At 33.9% G+C, this 20397-nt stretch overlaps 1 protein-coding gene across 2 annotated transcripts in view; it reads left to right on the top strand.

Annotated features, from left to right (window-relative positions):
• Positions 1–20397, top strand: part of MAP4K5 (mitogen-activated protein kinase kinase kinase kinase 5) — a 103133-nt gene that overhangs the window by 46225 nt on the left and 36511 nt on the right. For both annotated transcript variants that reach the window (XM_045798738.2, XM_045798775.2), the window contains exons 5-13: positions 1625–1680; positions 7578–7625; positions 7714–7756; positions 8797–8869; positions 10272–10403; positions 12503–12565; positions 14252–14333; positions 15263–15379; positions 19176–19254. In XM_045798738.2, coding sequence (XP_045654694.2) covers positions 1625–1680; positions 7578–7625; positions 7714–7756; positions 8797–8869; positions 10272–10403; positions 12503–12565; positions 14252–14333; positions 15263–15379; positions 19176–19254 — 693 coding nt within the window. The remainder of the gene's footprint in view (positions 1–1624; positions 1681–7577; positions 7626–7713; positions 7757–8796; positions 8870–10271; positions 10404–12502; positions 12566–14251; positions 14334–15262; positions 15380–19175; positions 19255–20397) is intronic.

Genomic DNA, 20397 nt, shown 5'->3' with positions numbered 1-20397 from the left:
GAGCCTGCTTCTTCCTCTCCCAGTCCCCCTGCTTGTGTTCCCTCTCTCGCTGGCTGTCTCTATCTCTGTCAAATAAATAAATAAAATCTTTAAAAAAATATATATATATATATAATTTTTTATATTCACATTGGATATGAATGTTAATGTACAGCAAAATGAAAGGATATGTACCAAATTGATAAGTCATTACTTCTAGGGGAGGATAAGGGGGGGACTCATAAGTAAAATATTGAATTATAATAAAACTGTACTGATGTATTTAATTATAAATTAATAAATATAATAATCTAATTTTGTCACATAACCCATTACAAAAAGATAGTTGTGACTGATGTCTGAACTCTGGACACTGCCTCTTTTTATTTAAGATAATATTTAATACCACATAAATATTACAAATATACAAAATATTACAAAGAGTTTTTATTTATTTATTTTTTATTTTTTTTAAAAGATTTTATTTATTTATTTGACAGAGATAGAGACAGCCAGAGAGAGAGGGAGCACAAGCAGGGGGAGTGGGAGAGGAAGAAGCAGGCTCCTAGCGGAGGAGCCTGATGTGGGGCCCGATCCCATAACGCCGGGATCACGCCCTGAGCCGAAGACAGACGCTTAACCGCTGTGCCACCCAGGCGCCCCTACAAAGAGTTTTTAAAACAAGAGTGAGGGGCACCTGGATGGCTCAGTTGTTTAAGCGTCTGCCTTCGGCTCAAATCATGATCCCAGAGTTCTGGGATTGAGCCCCGTGTTGGGCTCCCCGCTCAGCGGGGAGTCTGCTTCTCTCCCTCTCTCTCTGCCCCTCTCCCCTGCTTGTGCTTGCACACACATTCTCTCTCTCAAACAAATAAATAAAATCTTAAAAAAAATAAAAAATAAAACAAGAGTGAATCCCATTTTTTAAAAGAAAAGTTTTATTTTTTATACACTAGTCATTTTCTTATGTATTCTATCATACTAGAATTAATGTTCTCTTTTATTTTATCCTGTTGATGATTTTAAAGAATTATTGGTAAACAACTCTATGCCACTCAATTTAAAATTCTTTTCTATGATTTTATGAAGAATTATCATTTATATGAAAAGTTTTTATACAATTATAATTTTTATCACATACTTTTACAGACTGAGAACTCAAGAATATGGATAAATTAAACTATATAGCTTGTATTTTTTAATTAAGTTTTTAAAATTAAGTTTAATTAAAACAAAAAATTGTTTTAAGATACAAATCTTATTTATGAAATTTCTGCTTTCCATTATTAAACCTGATATCTGTTGAATTAAATTGAATCCAAGAAGTTACCATCCCTGTATATTGTATACTAGACATCATAGTAATCAGGGATATCTGTACTTAAACTGTTAATAAAGTGGCTTCCCTTGTTTTATTATTATTCCATCAAGTTGCTAAATATCAAAATTTTATGTTCCTGTGTGGCTATAGAGAGCCAGTGATTAAAATATGCTGTAAAATATTTCTCTTAAGGGAAGGTTATGTATTTGGTTTCACTGTCAGCAAATACTACCCCAGATTTCAAATATTCTCATGGTATTGGAAGGCTTTTTTTTTTTTTTCTGTTATTTTGAAATATGTAACAGTGTGGTCTCTCTTTTTTCCTAGTTACTGGACCGTTATCAGAATTGCAAATAGCCTATGTATGCAGAGAAACCTTACAGGTAATACATTTACTTATGTGGATAGAAAGGTAGTTCTAGTTTCACAATTGAAAACTATAAAATGATGATCTGCCCTAAAGAAAAAGAGTAAACCAAATGATTTTTCTGTTAACCTTTCATATTGTAATTCTGTAAGCCTGGTTCTTTATTTCTAAATGAGTCACAAGAATTCACTTAAGCTGATGCTGGTATAAACAGTAGTAATGTCTGGCGTTCGATTTTGTCAAGCTTGGCCCTCAATTGCTGCAGAGCTAAGGAAAGCCACAGGTGTGAATTGGTTTTTGTGAGTGAAATCACCAAAACTCTCAGTCGTCACAAGTTGTCTTTCCCTTTAAGCTTTATTAAAATAGAAGGAAACCTTTTGCATAAAACATGAAGTGTTTTACTGTTTCTCCCCAAATGAGGATAAATTGGCAAACCGTAATCCAGAATGTTATCTGGAACTTCTAGTTCAATGTGATTATTAATAAGTATCATTGTTGGCAGAACCTCATTTTATAGTTTTGGTCAACATTGTATTAAGCAGAAGTTTCTTTACTTCTTTATTTCAGAACCTGTGAAAGCTTTTTGTGTGTTAAACTAGATTGTGACCTTTTAATAAAGGTGTCGAGTATGCAGCATTTCTCCCAATTTATTTATTTTTTTAGTGCCTTGAAAAACTAGCAAGTAATAATTTTGTTCATGTCCTTTAAAGCATTTAAATGAGGAATTAAGTAGTAGTGATTATATTTTTTATTTTGGTAATTTACAACTGATAATTGTTAATTAATGCTTCTATCCCTACATTTCGTAGATTGTGTAGTTTGTTTAGAAGTGAAATTGACGTTCTATATGTTATTTTTCCATATTTCAGAAACTGGGAGATTGACTTAAGAGAAAACTCTAGTCATTTCTAAGAGTTTTTTCCTCATGCTTTAGAAGACATACCATGTCAAATCTGAATGTTAAATATACAAAAGTAAATTTGTCATATATATATTTCTGTAATATTCTCATAACATAGATATCTAATCTAATTTTTGTGTTCACATAAAATACAAAACTAATCAGACACTCATAACAGATTTTTTTTTTTAATTTTAATTTCCAGAGGTCATTGCTTTAAGTAATGGTCAGAGTACTAAATGGAAGTAAAAAAACGAAACAAAAACTTGAGCTTGCATTCTGACCCTGGTATATGACCGCAGTGTATTTTATGGTTCTAATTCCCCAAGTATAAAATGAGCACTGGTAAGGATGCCCTCCAAGATTAGTTCCAATTTTGAAATTCTGTTGCGCTGACAAACTTCCACCTTTGGTGTCTGTTGACAGACGAATGGAGAAGGTGTAGTGTATCTATGCAGTGGAATAGTACTCAATCATAACGAAGAAGGAAATCTGTCATTTGTGATAACATGTTTGAACCTGTAGGACATTATACTAAGTGAAATAAGCCAGGTGCTAGAGACAAAGACTGCATAAGTTACTTATATGTAGAATCTGAAACAGTTGAACTTGGAGATGCAGAGAGTGGAATGAATGGTGGTTACCAGGAGCTTGGAGGTCAGGGGTGAGAAATGGAGAGATGTTGGTCAGATGTTGGGCAGCCATGTAGATTGACTGATAAATGTACATGACAACTATAGTTAATAATACTGTACTGAATACTGGAAATATGTTGAGAGAGTGAATTTCAGGTGCTCTTGTTACCAAAAAAACCGAACCATTAACTATGAAGAGATGATATGTTAACTAGCTTGACTCAAATAATCACTTCACTGTGGATATGTATATCAAATCATCATGCTCTTATTACATATAATTTTTTTATATAACATGTTTTTAAAAAATAAAAAGGGCGGAGATTGTCAGAATGGAAAAATGTAAGACCCAACTAGATGCTGCTTGTAAGAAATGTATTTTTATAAAAACACAAAGAGTCAAAAGTAAAAGAAAAGAAAAAGGTATATCATACTAACCACCGAAAAGAAAGTTGAAGCGGCCGTATTAATATCAGACAAAGTAGACTTCAGAGCAAAGACTATTTCTAGAAGGCCGCTTTGTCAAAAGATGTAACAACCTTAAATGTTTAAGCACCCGATAACACAGCTTCAAAATAAAAGAGCAAAAACTGATAGAATTATAAGGAAGGTGGACAAACACACAGTTATGATCAGATACACCGCTCTCACAGTCCTTTTGTGCAGCAAGTAGGCAGAAGATCAGTACAACCAACCAGCCTGACCTGACATTTTAGTCTAACAACAGTGTAACACATATGCTTTTCAAGGGCCCATAGAGCATTTATCAAGATAGACCATATTTTGAACTATAAAATGTTTCAATACATTTTAAAGGGTTTAAGTCATACAAAGTGTATTCTCTTATCACATTGCATTAAATTAAAAATTCACAGAAATATTTCTGGAATATCTCCAAATATGTGGAAACTAAATAAAGCACTGTTAAGTAACCCATGGATCAAAGAAGAGATCAGAAGAGAAACTAGAAAGTATTTTGAACCAAATGAAATGAAAACGTAACACATGAAGATTTGGGGTATTCCTAAAGCAATACGTAGAGGGAATTTTATAGCACTGAGCACTTCTATTAGGAAAAAAGGTCTGAAATTAATACCTTCAAATTCCACCTTAAGAAACTAAAAAAAAAAAAAAAATCAAATTAAATCCAAAGTAAGCAGAGAAAGGAAATAATAAAGATCAGAGTGAAACTCATTGAAATAACACAAAAATATGAAAAAATCAATAAAACCAAAATCTGATTCTTTGAGATCAATAAAATTGATAATCCTCTAAGAGAAAATAAAAAATAACAAATACGAGGAATGAATGTAAAGATATTACCACAGAACCTACAAATACTGAAAGAATAACAAGGATACTCAGTACCCAAGGGATATTATGAATAGCTTTCTGCCAGTAAAGACTACAACTTGGAAAAAATGAACAGTTCCTTGAGAGACAGAAACTACCAAAGATCACTCAATCAGAAATCATCTGAATAGTTCTTTATGTATATTCCCACAAAGAAAACTCCAAGTCAGATGATGTGGATAGATAAATTCTACCAAACACTTAAGGAAGAAATAGTGCCAATTCTACACAAACTCTTCTAGAAAATTGAAGAGTAAAGAATCGAATACTTCTCAAATGATTTTATGGATCAGCATTTCTCCAAAACCAAAATCAAATAATATTGCAAGAGAACAAAACTCAGACCAATAATATCCTTCATAACCACAGATGCAAAACTTTAAAAGGAAAATAGAGGTTAGCAAGGGTAATCCAACAACATATTTGAAAAGATAATACATCATCAATAAGTGGGGTTTATCCTAGAATGCAATTTTCATTTAACACTCAAAAATTATTTCAAGTAATTGACCATAGTAGCAAACAAAATGAAAAGACCACATGGTCATCTTAAGTAGACATAGAAGAAGCATTTAGCACAGTCCAGCATTATTCCTGATAAAGATTCTGAGCATACCGGGAATAGAAAGGAACTTGTTCAACCTGATAAAGAACACCTATGAAAAACCTACAACTAAATCATACTTGATGGTAAAATACTATATGCTTCCCCACCAAGATCAGTGAAACAGCGGAAGAATGTCTGCTCTCTTCACTTCTTTTCAACATTGTACTGGAGGTTTCAGCCAGTGCAATAAGAAAAAAATGAAATAAAAGGCATCCAGATTAGAAAGTAAGAAGTAAAACTGTATTCACAGACCATATAATCATATATGTAAAAAATGGAATAGACTCTACAAAGTAGCTTCTACAACTAATAAGTGAGGCTAAAACGTTTGCAGGATTCAAGATCCATATACAAGATAAGTTGGATTTCTGTACCCTAGCAACAGACAATCAGAACTTTTATAATAACAGTAACAAAAAATACGGCATTCTTAAGGGAATGTGTATGACAAAAGATACATAAATCCCTGCATACTAAAAACTACAAAACTGCTAAGAAAAATTAAAGAAGACCTAAGTAAATGAAGAACTGTACTGTATTCATGGATCAGGAGACTCAATAACAGTTAAGATGTCAGTTCTCCCCAGGTTGACCTACAGAGTCAGTGCAATCCCAAACAAAATCCATGGGAGCACTTTTTTCTGTAGAAATTGAGAAGCTCATTCTAAAATTATTGTGCATATACAAAGAACCTGGAATAGTCAAACTTTAAAAAGGAACACAAAATTTGAGAGGCAACAGCAATTTAAAAACTTATAAATATATTAATTGAAACAGAGTGGCATTGGCATAAGAGTAGAAAAGTAGCTCACTGGAACAGGATAGAAAGACCAGAAATAAATCTGTACATATGTGGACTGCTGATTTTTAACAAAGTTGACAAGACAAATCAGTGAAGAAAGTATAGACTTTTCAACAAATGGTATTGGAATAATTGGACATCCATATGCCAATAATTGAATCTTAAGCTGTACTTCATATCATATGTAAAAACCTAAAAGTAGTCATAGACCTAAATATCAAAACCTAAAACTAGAACTGCTAGAAGGAAATAAGAGGAAATTTTTCAGTCTTGAATTAAGCAAAGCATTTTCAGACATAACACGAAAAGCATGATCCATAAAAGAAAAACTTGGTAAATTAGACTTTATTAAAATTGAAAACTTCCGTTCTTCTAGAGACACTGCTAAGAGAATGACTAGAAAAGCTGCAGACTAGAAGAAGGTATTTGTGAAGTGTGTATCTGATCAAGAACTTGTATCCAGAGTACATAAATAACTCTCAGAAGTCAGTAATAAAAAATACAAGAACCCAGTAAATAAATGGATAAAAGATTTGAACAGACACTTCACCAAGAATGTCTAAAATTAAAAAGACTGGGCGCCTGAGTGGCTCAGTCCTTAAGCGTCTGCCTTCGGCTCAGGGCGTGATCCCGGCGTTCTGGGATCTCCGCGATCTGCTTCTTCCTCTCCCACTCCCCCTGCTTGTGTTCCCTCTCTCGCTGTCTGTTTTCCTCTCTGTCAAATAAATAAATAAAATCTTTAAAAATAAAAATTAAATTAAATTAAAAAGACTGACCTTAAGTAGGTTGGTGAGGATATGGATGAACTAGAATTGTCATACACTGCTGGTTTCAATATAAAGTGGTACAGCTGCTTTGGAGAACAGTTTGGCAGTTGCCTAAAAGTTTAAATTTATTACCACCGTATAATTCAGCCATTACACTGCTAGGTATTTACCTGAGGGGGAAAATCGTGCTAATACTTGTGTATGAAGCTTAATGGCAGCTTTATTTATAAAAGCCCAAAACTGTAAACAATCCAACAATCCAACTATCAGCAGGTGTATATGTAAACAAAGTTAATTATTGTGAACGAAAGGGACCAGACAAAAAAGAATATACTGTATAACTCAGCTTATGTAAAACTCTAGAAAATTTAAATCTGTAGTGATAGAAAGCAGATCAGTGTTTGCGTGTAAGATGGATATGTTCATTTTCTTGATTGTGGTGATGGTGTTACAGTAAATATTTCTGATTTTTACCAGAAAATGAATTTGAAATCTTAAAATATAGTAAACATCGATTAGTAAAAAGAAACTCTTCTAGGTTCCCCCGCCAGAAAACGTCCTAGTTTTTCTTACTCAGTGAGAATTTAAGTAGAAAATACAGGTGTTTGGGTGCCAGGGTGGCTCTGTTGAATGTGCACCCTACTCTTGGTTTTGGCTCAGGTCATGATCTCATGGGTTGTGGGACCAAGCCCCACACTGGACTCTGCGCTCAGCTGGGAGTCTGCTTGAAGATTCTCTCCCTCTGCCCCCCTCTCTCTCTCTCTCTCAAATAAATAAGTAAATCTTAAAAAAAAATAATGTAGGTGTTAAGTTTGCAGTTTTGCTAATGCATACTTTTTTTTTTTCAGGGTCTTGCCTATTTGCATACTAAAGGCAAAATGCATAGAGATATCAAAGTAAGTTCCTTTAATATGCTTAAATTGGTAATTTTATTGGAATGAGTTTTATGATGCTAATTTAATAGTATTTATATTTTTGTTTTAGGGTGCAAATATTTTATTGACAGATCATGGTGATGTAAAATTAGGTATGTTATTTCAAGTTCCTCAAGTTTTTTCCCAAAAAGATTAAATAAAATTTTAAATGAGAATTAATATTATGTAAGCTTAATATTCATAACAAGAACCTCAATAATATTCATATTTTGATCCAGTAATTATAATCCTGAGACACTGTGTAAGGAAATTAATCCTAAAGAAAAAATCTATGTTCATAGAGGTATTAATTATACATTACACCAGAAAAAAGTACAAACATAGGGCTAGCAGTAGAAAAACTGTTAAACTGGGGGCACCTGGGTGGCTCAGTCGGTTAAGCGTCTGACTCTTGGTTTTGGCTCGGGTCATGATCTCAGGGTCCTGGGATGGAGCCCTGCATCAGGCTGCGCACTTAGTTCGGAGCCTGCTTGTCCCTCTCCCTCTGTTCCTCCCTGTGCTCTCTGGCTCTCCCTCCCTCTCTCTCTCTCTCTCTGTTTCTCTTCAGCTCATAAATAAATAAAAAAATCTTTAAAAAAAAAAAAAAGAAAAAACTGTTAAAAGTGTAATAAGTCCACTTATGGAATGTTATATTCAGTCATTAAAATTAATAGTTAAGGAGAACAGGGAGTAGATTCCCTGAGGTGTTAGTTAAATGACAAAAATGAACTATATGTATATTTAGTTTTTTACAGTCATGTGTAACAACAATAAAAAAAGTTTATATAGAGAAAAAAAGACTTTCTTTAATAGCACCAAAATACTACACTAGTTGTGTTGGAGTAAAAAGAATCCAGGTGGGTGGTTTGTTTTTTTATCTTTTTTTTCCTAATTAACTTCAATGTGCTTATAATAAATTTTTTACTTTGTTCTTTATAAAGTGTGTTTCATTCTAGTAAAGTGCCAAAAAGTGATTTTCCTTTAATGAATGTTATAAACTAAGCAAGAGAAGATTTAGGTTTTCAATTTATATGCATTTCCTTAGCATTACTGTCTGAATTCTTAAGAATGCCATGCCTAAGGGTGAAATTTAGAAATGTGGGTAACTTTATTGAAAGAACTAAAATTTTTATTCAGTTTTTTTCCTTTCTAGCTGACTTTGGCGTGGCTGCGAAGATAACAGCCACCATTGCAAAGAGAAAATCTTTCATTGGCACTCCCTACTGGTAAGATGATATTACGGTTGGGTTTTGTGCATTTTCATTTCTTCACAGTTGGTGATCAGCATAGATACTTAGTGATACAATTGATAGTTGACTGAAAGTCTGGAAATTTATATTCTCCTTGATTACTATCATACTTTTGATTGGGTTAGGGAACTTTGATATCCCCCACTCATGCTCTCTCTTTCTCAAATAAATAAATAAAATATTTTTAAAAATAAAAAATAAAAGCAACTTCTACCTTGTGGATATTTAATATAAATTAATTTTAAAATAGCAAACACTAAAAAAAGAGTATTTCCCCCAAGTAATATTTATACTTTATAACTTCAAATGCTGTCATTATATACCACTGAATCCCAAATGGTAACGCCAACTCAGCTACTAAATTGACCTTCCATCTTAGATACATTCGCAGTTGTTTGAAAATAGCTGTACTCCAACATCCACAAGCATTTTAGACTCAAATCAATCTCTTCAGTCAACCCCTTTCTTTCAGTCCCCTCTGCCACTGCATTTGAAAAGTCCTTTATCTTTTTTCCCTTGTATTTTTGAAATAGTCTTCTGACTCGTTCACCCGACTGTTTTTACCTCCTCTCATAGTGTCCTTCACATTGCCATGAGTTTCAGATCAAATTTACCCCCCAGAATTACCCTATTTTCACAATAAAGTCTAAAGTTCCTTATATAATCAGTAGGCCATTCATTATCTAGCTCCTACCTCTGAGGTTCATTTTGCAGATACTTTTTAGACTCTTTCAAACTACCTGTGGTAAACGACCAATTTTCTAAAATTCCCTGCTCATGACAGACTGATACTTTAATAAAATAAGTTAGAAATGAATTAGTAAACAATGATGGAGTATTTGGACAAGAGTTAATACTGTCAGTTTTTGTACTTATCATAGACTCATACCGAGCAGTTTACGGCCCCATGTAAGGCTGCGGGTCATGCGTTGAGTAGCAGTGTCCTGTCACCTTTCCAGGTGTCCGTGCTCTCTTCCTGTTTCCCTGCATTTGCACTTGTTTCCTCTGACTAAAATGTTGAGGCTCTTCGCCCTGCCATAGCTCCCTGCTGATTCATTCTCACCTCCTTTGGGAACATTTCTGACCTTCATGGGGATTTAGGTATTCTTTTCCCATATTATATGACAAGATTCACAAAACAGAAACTAAAGTAAGACAACACAGTTTTTCCTCAGAGCATGAGTCTTCAGAGAAGATCCAAGATTTTTAAATAATGAATTTTAAAAGAGTATATCTGTATGTATATGGTCTTTACTAAGCCTTTCCTAGTAAATATCTGTCAGCCTCTCTCCCTCTAGTTTAGTGAATATAACAAAAAATAGCAGATTTCCTATCATTTTTAAAAACTAAAGATGTTATATTCATTGATTCCTTCTAGGATGGCCCCAGAAGTTGCAGCAGTAGAAAAGAACGGTGGCTACAACCAGCTCTGTGATATCTGGGCGGTGGGAATAACAGCGATTGAACTTGGGGAACTTCAGCCGCCTATGTTTGATCTTCATCCAATGAGGTGTTCTCACTATCTACAATTATACAGTTATTCATAAAGTCTCCGAGGAGAATGAAATATTATGTCCAAATAGCCCAGGTGTTGTAGGGACCTAGGGGTAATCACTTGCACCTAATACCTGCTCTCTTTTATTGCTCTTCTAAGGCAGCATGGAGTGAGTCGTCAGTACTACTTGAAGCTTTTCCATAAAACAAATCTTTAGTAATCACACTAGGACATAGCAGTTATCATTTAGAAAGTTTTTTTAAGTCTTTACATTCATTCTTCCATCAATTGAACTTGTTTCTTTTCCTCTTTTAAGCAGAATTATAAGCAAATGATAAAGGATGTAGATGAGAGTTTTTTTCTGTTCTCTTTTGATTTTGTTTCTTTTTCTTTTGTCAAGGGATAATGAAGAGGTAGCTATGCTTAGCATAATTATTATTTACATTTTAGGGCATACTATCTCTCAAAAAATATTTGAGAGCCTTTGAAAGGATTTTTACTATTTTGAAGTAAAATATAAGTTGAGCTAAAATTTGAACTGTTCATTAGTGTAAAGTTGAAAAGAAAACAGAGTGTGGAAAGTGTTCTAACATGATAGACTGGATTAGTGTATATTACATAAGGAATTCATTTAGAGGCTATAGGCAAAAGATTATTTATGAACAAGTACCAGATACAAAGAAACGTGAAAAACTATTTGACCTCATAAATAACTAAACATACACAAGTTAAAAGATACCTACTTTTAGCTGGAATGCCATTAACTAGAGACCTTCAGGAAAATAATTTGATGTTGCTTGTTATGGGCAATACAAATGTTTCATTGATTCTACTACTTGGAAAATTATGCTTAGGATATAATCCAAGAAAAGGAAAAGCTAAGAATTACCCATTTCAGGTTAACAAGGGAAAAAAAAAATCTAAACGTCCAATAGCTGGTGAATTGTGTGGTTTTTAAAATTTTTTTTTTTTTTTTAGTTGGTGAGTTGTTCAGCAAATTTTTTTAGCAGTTAAGGGCAGCTATTACATATGTATAAACCAAAACAACATGGAAAATTGATTATTAGTGAAAAAACAATGTAATATTACCTAATATAATAATTGGTTATATAAAGAACTAAAGAGCGAAAGGTTTGAAATAATGTCTCAGGGTAGTAGGAATATAAATATAGGAATCATTTCATTTTTAAGAAGATAAAATATCTTTGGTATTTAAAAAAAGACTAAGGAGTTTGCTTAGAAACCTGTAAAGGGTTTTGTAGGAAATACTGAAATAGAGCATTTTAGAACTTCCTTCTTAAATCTTCCATCCTTCTGCCCCCACAGCCCTAGAAAATGAGTCAAAGGTGAATTCGTAGAGAGAATCTTCTCGCAGGTTGACTTCTACATCGTTCATAATGAGAAAATGTGGAAAATTGTTGTCCAAAAGAGGGGAAAAGACTAGGAAGTAGATATAATTTGCCCATATACCCCAAATAATTATAGAGACAAATCTTCCATTAAGCATACAACCCAATGTTAGGGTAACATATCATCTCTTTGTTACAAAATGATACATATAATTACTATATATATACTTATATATATACTTATATACATATATATGTGTGTGTATATATATATATATATATATATATATATGTGCTAGTTCTATATGTTAACAGTATTGTAATAAAACCCTTTTCTAACATTTGGTAGCTTCACCTTGTGAATAAGAACTTGTTTGAAATTTAAATATCCTCTGTAGCTAGGAGAAGTTTTCTATAAGGTATTCAAAATATAAAAAATTTAATTTCCAGGGGTGCCTGGCTGGGTCAGTCTTAATCTCAGGGTTGTAAATTCAAGCCCCATGTTGGGTATAGAGAGCACTTCAATAAATAAATAAATAAATAAATAAATAAATAAATAAATAAATAGTAAAAAAACACGTTATTGATAAACAACAAAAAAAAATCTTTTAAAAAAAATTTAATTTCTGTATTCCATACCAGCTTTCATTAGTGCCTGCATATTTAATAATTTGTATAAATGCATTACAGAATATTCATTCTGATTATTAGATGAAGTAATAAAAGTATTTCAGTATTGCTCTTTAACTGAAATTTTTATTCCAGGGCCCTCTTCTTAATGTCAAAAAGTAATTTTCAGCCTCCAAAACTGAAGGACAAAACAAAATGGTAAGGTAATGCATATATAGACTTACAGAGTTTTACAGATGATAAGGAGACAGGTTCCGTTCCCTTATCTTATAGACGATGACACTGAAGCCCAGAGCTATTAAGCAGTTTACCTGAAGTTAGATATCTGATTTACTTGCAGAGCTATGGCAACGATGTAAGTTTATTCTCTTGACAATTCCAGTTTCTTAGGAACTTAGAGTGACAAGGAACCCACGTCAAGCCAAAAGATTTTTATAATCTGCTCTGGTAAAACTGTGATCATTTTTCTTAGTTTTTTAGAAGCTTGGGTAAGAGGTATGGTCAGGAAACCACTGGAGATGAATAGATTAAATTTTTAGAGATTCATATCTTTGCCTTGGATTCTATTACTTCTGTTAATGACATGTTGACTTTTATCGAAGGTGATATGAAAAGTTTTCCCAAGTACCATGACACTTACCACTGTTGACTTCTGCCTTCTTTACCTAATATTCAAAAAGGTTATTATTTATTTTCATCCTCCTCTCTTCTTTCTCTTACTAAGTAAGGCAGTTTGCCTCTTCTTAAATTCCATTAGGACATTTTTAATTGGATGATAAAAATTGAAAAATATTTTTCTGGTAATGTTTTCCCATACATTTAATAAAAGAAACCATGCAAATAAAAGTTTCCAAGTTCTTATTCAGGAATTCAGGAATTCTTCATCTAGATTTAATGGATCTTTTATGGGAGGAGGCCCAGGGACTCCCCAAATTCTGTGTGTATTTTCATAGGGAGACAGTCCATATCTTGTTTCAGATTCTAAGAGCTCTGTCCCCAAAACAGGTTCTAAACTGTTTTATGTTTTACTGGCCAGTCTGTACAGAGTATTACTTAGGAGCCAGGCCATTCTGGGGATGATGCCAGAAGTGAAGGGAAAATCACACTGGAAATAAAGAAGTTTATATCCTACTGTGGTTGTATTCTTTTGTGGTGATACGGGTTTCTTCCTAATCCTTGTTACCCTAAGCTCCTAAGCAACTGGAACTGGAGGACTTTGTGGCAGGAATGACTGGATATTCATTCAGGAATGAATGACTACTAGCCGTTATGGCTAAATTCACAGATTCCAGAGCAGTCGTTGCCATTGGAGTACCTTTGCCAGTCTCAGGGTCCTGTTTGACTTTGTTGTCCCCACCACAAGTCACCGAATATAATGCAGTGGTCTGTTTTCTCTGCAAGAGAACTGCTATGTGGTTGCCCTTATTCCTAAGAAATTCAGTGACCCTATAAGGGTTTAGATAATCTTTTACATTACCCATCATACTCCATGCCATTCTTCTGGTATAGGAAAACATTTATATGTTATATAAATTTAAGCAATGAGAAAAGGCCATTTTGCTTCCTAAGTGGCACCTATAACACAAGATTATAAATCCTATAAATGACACAACTGCCCATTTCTATTTTTAGTGTATTTTTTAAAGGTTATATGTTACTGTTTTGTTAACTAATTTCATTTTACTTGTAGACGAAACTGACACTTGTTTTCAAGGAACATACTGTGCTTTGGGTTTTGTTTTTTGGCTTATACAGAGCTAAGAGGCCCAAGAGAAAAATCATGTGTTTCAGACTTTCTAACTGCTTATAAATTAGTTTTATTTAGTAACACCAAAAAACTAATATTAGTGAAATATTTTTGCACATGTCTCTTTTTATTTGAAGGTCATCAACATTCCATAATTTTGTCAAAGTAGCACTAACCAAAAACCCCAAAAAAAGACCAACCGCTGAAAGACTTCTGACTGTAAGTCAATTTAAATTATAGGGGAATTTTCTGTAGTTGGTGCAGTAAGTAGGCATATCACTTGAACAAAAGTATTTATGATTTTTAATATGAAAATTTAGTAATCTCTTACTGCAGGGGTCAGCAAACTTTCTGTGAAGAGCTAGATAGTAAATGTTTTAGGCTTTGGGGCCACACAGTCCCTGTTGCAACTACTGAATTTTGCCATTGAAGCACATAAGCATACACAGTATACTCGAATGGGTATGGCTTTAATACTCAACACTTGATTTACAAAAAGAGGCAGTGCCCCAAATTTTGCCCATCAGCTTTAGTTTGCCAACCTCCGCCTTAGAGGAAACTCTTAAAAATGTTGCTGTCATCTTTCTTGGTTTCCTATGTAAATTTATAGAATGCTCTGTGTGTAATGTATTTGTAAAATACTTTTATATTAGAAAAAGTCAATGATTACAGCGGCCTAAGGAAACTTTATTTAAATGTCAAAATTGAATTATGTATCTTTGTATATTTATATAATGTTACTGAATTAAATGTATGCAAATGTGGAATACACGTGCTTTTTTCTTACTGTGATACGGACTGTACCTCAGTGTTCATTTGCACATGTATCACTGTAGTGACAGGAGCAAGAATGTCTAGTTGTTATAGCCAAGGTTGTAATTTTACAACCTAATGTAGATTAGATAACTTCACTTAGAAAAATTATTCATATTATAAACTTACTCCCCAAGGCTGCTTTAGTTTGATAATATATAATTATGGTTTCTCTGATTAATATTTTTTACTAATACATTCTCTAATTTATTTGTATTAGTAGGCTCCCATATGCTTGTCTCTGAAAGTTCAGGAAAAGTACAAATAACATTTTCTGTAAACCATTGATGTAAAAGCATACTCATGAAATTTTGTTTTGTTTTGTTTTGACTTAGCATACGTTTGTAGGGCAGCCAGGTCTCTCTAGGGCCCTAGCAGTTGAGCTGTTGGACAAAGTGAATAATCCAGACAACCATGCACATTACACTGAGGGAGATGACGATGACTTTGAGGTAAAGAGTGTTTGCAGTCTGATATTTGAAAATAAATGTTTAATATGGTCTGAGAGTTTGTTTCCTAGTTTACTGTTTTGGTTATAACAGATTTAGCCAGAAAGATTAATTAGCAATGTAAACTAAACTTATCCTGCATATAATTACCAGTTGATTCTTTAAAAGAAATTTGCAGTGTAACATATATAACATAACTGGTTGACACTTTTTCTGGAAAGAACGAGGATTACTAGTCTAATTAAAACTACTTATATCATTTTATTTTCCTAGTTGGTTTGCCCAAAGTTATTAAGAGGTAGCCAAGATTAGAATCAGATCTTTTTCACCTCCCAGAAATCCAGAAGGGCTTTCCCTTCTCCCTGGACCTCAGATTCTGTAGTGAGAGTCTGATCTTTCTCTAATGAGAAAGGACATCTATTTCTAAGGAAATAAAAGATTTTAGGAACATTGCTTTGGACCAAGAGAATAAAGAGTTAGCCAGAGCACATGCACATATGATTTTTCACAAGAGAGACTCTTTAGAAATCCAATTGGTCATTTTTTAGTTTCTTTATTATACAGGTTATTAACAGAATACAAATTATTTTTAAAAATTAAGTTGAGGTTCACATAGATATTTTATCCTTTCCAATACTTGCTGAAGACTGTTATATTTTATATTATTACATGTAGCACTAGTCTTATGTTTTCCTTCTCTGAAAATACTATAAAATCTTTTTGAATATATTCTATTTAACAACAAAACTTGTAAATCAGGAATGAGGGACTTCCTGTCTGTTGGCAGATACCTACTTAAGCTTGTATAAAACACAGCTGTACTTTTTCTCCGGTGTTTCTTCCTCTCCTTTTAGGATTTCTTTTTGTTTCTGTGTTTCTCTGAATTTGTCTCTTCATTTCTCTTTATGCCTTTATTTCCTTTTATATCTCTACCTTCACTCTGGCAAGACTATAGAGCCAAACTTTTTGTTATTATGTATTGAAGGAAATGTTCTACTTTATGTTTTTAAGTTTTGAATTTTACTATTGTGTATGTTCCACGTAGGAGTGAGAACATATGATAATTGTCTTTCTCCACTTGACTTACTTCACTTAGCATAAGCCTCTCCAGTTCCATCCATGTCGATGCAAAGGATTACTGCTAGATTTTGATTTGAATGCCTGGGTGGGTATAAAAGTGTGTAATTGAGGTAGGAACACTAGAGTAAAATCAGGTTTGGAAAGAAAGAGGAGTTCGGTTTTATGTATAGTAATTTTGATGTTGCACAAGACTTCCAAATGGAGAGTCTCGTAAGGAATCAGATATGTGGTTGTACCTCGGGGAGAGAAGCTCGGACTGCAGGGGTGTATTTGGAAGTCATTAAGTATAGAAGTAGTTAATACCTTAAGGAGTAAATGTGATCACTCAAGGGAAGCATGTAGAATGAAAAAAGAAAAGGGCCTATGACAGCATCCTGAGATTTCTCCCAAAATTTAAGAATCAAGTAGGCTAGGAGGCACCTGGGTGGCACAGTCAGTTAAGTGTCTGACTCTTAGTTTCAATCAAGCCCTGTATCAGGCTCTGCACTCAGCACGGAGTCTGCTTAAGATTCTCATTCTCTCTCCCTCTGCCCCCCTTGCGCTCTCTCTCCCTCCCTCACAGTCTCTAAAATAAATAAGTCTTAAAAGAAAAGAATCAAGCAAGCTAATAGGAATGGCAAAGGTTTGATAAAGACCATTAAAAGAAGGAGGGAAAGTTTTAACAAGAATATTGCCTAAAAGATAAGTTAAATCTTTGGATTTAGGTGGTGGTGCTTGACTACTTTTTTAAAAGGATAATACTCAAATTATCGAGGTGAAACTAGAGTGGAGTGGTTTGGAAGACAAGTATAACAATACATTTACACAATTTAGTTGTGAAAGGGAGAGGTAGGATGAACAGTAGCTGGAGGAAAGCGAGTTGGTGGGGGATTTATTTAATTAGTTATTGTTTATGAGGGAAAGTAATTTTGAACAGGATTAAATGCTTATGAAAAGGATCCAATAGATAGAGATAAAAAAGATTTAAGAGAAACGAGATGAATAGGCAAAGTCTCTGAGAAAGGAGGAGAGGCTGGGATCTAGATTATGAGACACTTGATCTTAGGTAATGAAACACTTCTCTTGCATGAGAGAGGAGGATAGTTCATGTTGTCTCCAGAAGATATCTTCTATTTGATGATTCCAGTTTTCTCTGTGAAGTAAATGGCAAGGTCATCTCTTGAAAGTCTGAGGGAAAAAGAGTGTGTTTGGAGAGTATGGAGAGAAGGTGTGAAATAGTAATTGAGGAGAGCGGTTGGGTTAAATGATTAGACGAGTGTTCGTGGGCAAAGTTGAAGCCTCAGATGAGACGAATTTTCAGTGTGTCGGCTGGGTGACTTTCCTCCAGTAGTGATTGGTATGCCCAATATAAACACAAAGGTAGTTAGCTTAATTCATCCAAAGTTGTCATTTTGGCATGACAGAGTACTGAAGGACAATGGGGCAAAGGGAATTTAGGATATTGGCCAGAAATTGCTTGAAATTGTAGACCATCAGATACAAACTGGAAGGAAGAAGAGTGAAGGTAAGAGAAATGCTGATGGAGGGTAACAAGGTAATGGGTCGATGGACTTGGGATTCCAATGTAAACATGAAATAGTGTAATGGGAGTAAATGAGACTGAGCTGAAAGGCTGAGAAGTTTGGAGCATAGCGTGAGTTTGAGTATCAGAGCTGATGGCAAGGTCCAGGGCGTGATTTTGGAATTGAGAGTGTATTGAATATAGAAGTCTGGGAGAGTGAGATGAGGTCAGAAAACTTAAGTCCCAAACAATGGATTGTTGAATTCCCTTGGTATGATGGTGGGTCTTGAAGTAGAGGAGAAAACATATGAGCCACTGTCCTTCATCAGTGAATGAGAGTGAGTCATTAGAAATTTGATAGGTGACAGTTGAGCTGAAGGCATAGTTTCAAAGGATCAGGAACTTATGCAAAAGGGTGTAAAGTTAGCAGGCTTCTCACTTGATTTACTATAGTAGTCTTACGCAGTGTCTCTGCATCCAGTATTTCTCCCCTCCGTACCTTCTTACACATTTACCCAATTACTCTTAAACCTGACTCTGAAATACCGCTCCTTTTTTGTAAAATCTCCAAAAAATGTCTTTGCCGAGAAAATAAAATTGAGAGTCCTCAGCTGACATTAGGAGCCTTTCATGATCTGGCTCATCCCCCGTCTGTCTGTCCAGCTTTGTCATCTCTTCCCTGAATCTTCACTGAAGCCAGATAGTAACCAACTCCCGTTGCCCTGAATGCTGCAATTTCTTTTTCTTCTTGCATTACTTTGTTCACATTCTCTCTGCTGTCTAGCATGCTTCCCATACTTCTGCACATCCAGTGCCTACTGTCTTCAGTCCCAGATCAGATTCCAGCTCTGCAATGAAGAACTTCTCTATCCCTTCAGGCAGAAGTCATTTCTTTTTCATCAGGACATTAATAGTAATCGTCTTAATGAATGGCGTTGACCATTTTGTAATCATATTATTTGTGTGTCTTAAGTGCCTAAACTACAAACCCCTGGAAGATGAGATTTCTGACTTTCTTTGCATCTTTTCAGTATTTTATACAGTATAAACATGGAATAAGTGAATAACTTCTAAAGTATTTTAGTGTTCATTTTATTATGTTTGTCCTATAGTTTACAGTCATGTTTGTCAGTAAATGATCATTTAGTTGAAAAGTTTGACCTTTTAACTTTATCACTGAAATTTTTTAAAGCGTGTATATTATGCTTATATTCACAGCCCCATGCAATCATTCGTCACACCATTAGATCTACAAACAGGAATGCCAGAGCTGAACGGACAGCTTCAGAAATAAATTGTATGTGTTTGGTATACATTTCCAATTGGTGGTTTTGGAGGGTTGAGCTGGGTGTTTTTGTGGGTCTTTTTGGAATAATAGAATTTCAGACTAACTGAGGCTACATGCTTTAACATGATCAGAATACCTCTAAAACAGAGCTTGTTTCTCTGGTTTATAATGGAATTCTCTTGTTTTTTAATTAAATGGTTTTTATTTACTAATTGTAAAGGTAATGTATGTTCATCGTAGAAAATTTGTAAGAGGAAAAAAATAGAAAATTACCATTGCCCATAATCTCATCACCCAGTACCAACCCACAGATAATATTTTTGCTAAATTGCCTTCATGTTTTTCCATGACTGAATTTACTTAACATGGAAGCATTTTCAAAAAACTAGCCTAGCCTTTATAACCATTAAAGGTTGCATCGTTTTTCACTGAGGTGACACATTATAGTTGAATAATTTCCTGTTGGACATTGGGTTGGTTTCAGTTTTTTAGTCAGGTTAACAGGAGAGATGAATCTTTTCTAAAATATATACTTAAAAGGGGAAATTTATATTTAGTCAATAAATTAATCATTGACAAATATTTTATATCAAGGATATTTGTCACTTTAGCCAAATTAATTTAGAAGAACGGATTTGCAAAGAAATTTTAGGTATGAGTATATTGATTTAAATGCATCCTTGTTTCAAGAGAGATTTTTAAAAGTTTACAGTAAAATAAGATAAAAAATTATAACTAATGAAGATAATTTATTAAGTATTTAGGCTAATTAGAATTGTTGCAGATGAGCATTTTGTTGAAGTCTGAGTTTTCTTGAACCCAAATTTTTCTAGCTTTCTGGATACAGCTTTGGAAGGTCAGTGGAGAGTTAGAACGTCCTTCCGATACCCATCAATTCAGTCAGGCCTTTTCTTAGTTAAACCGGTAATTCGAGATTTTATCTCTTTGTTAGTCGCAGATTGCTGATATTTCTTATGCTGTCTTCTTATATAATCCCAAGTAAACTCCTTGGACTTCAAATACCATATAGAAAAGTAGCAAAGTTGCTCTTCCATTATAAAGCTATCTTCTTTATTTTTTGTAGGTGTATAAGTATTCAATCAATATTGTCTAACATCTATATTTTCTTCTATAGCTCTTGAATTTTGTGTC

Source organism: Ursus americanus, chromosome 35 (assembly GCF_024610735.1).
Source record: "Ursus americanus isolate L20-20 chromosome 35, mUrsAme1.1.p, whole genome shotgun sequence".
Classification (NCBI taxonomy): domain Eukaryota; kingdom Metazoa; phylum Chordata; class Mammalia; order Carnivora; family Ursidae; genus Ursus; species Ursus americanus.
This window is presented reverse-complemented; position numbering and strand designations above follow the sequence as displayed.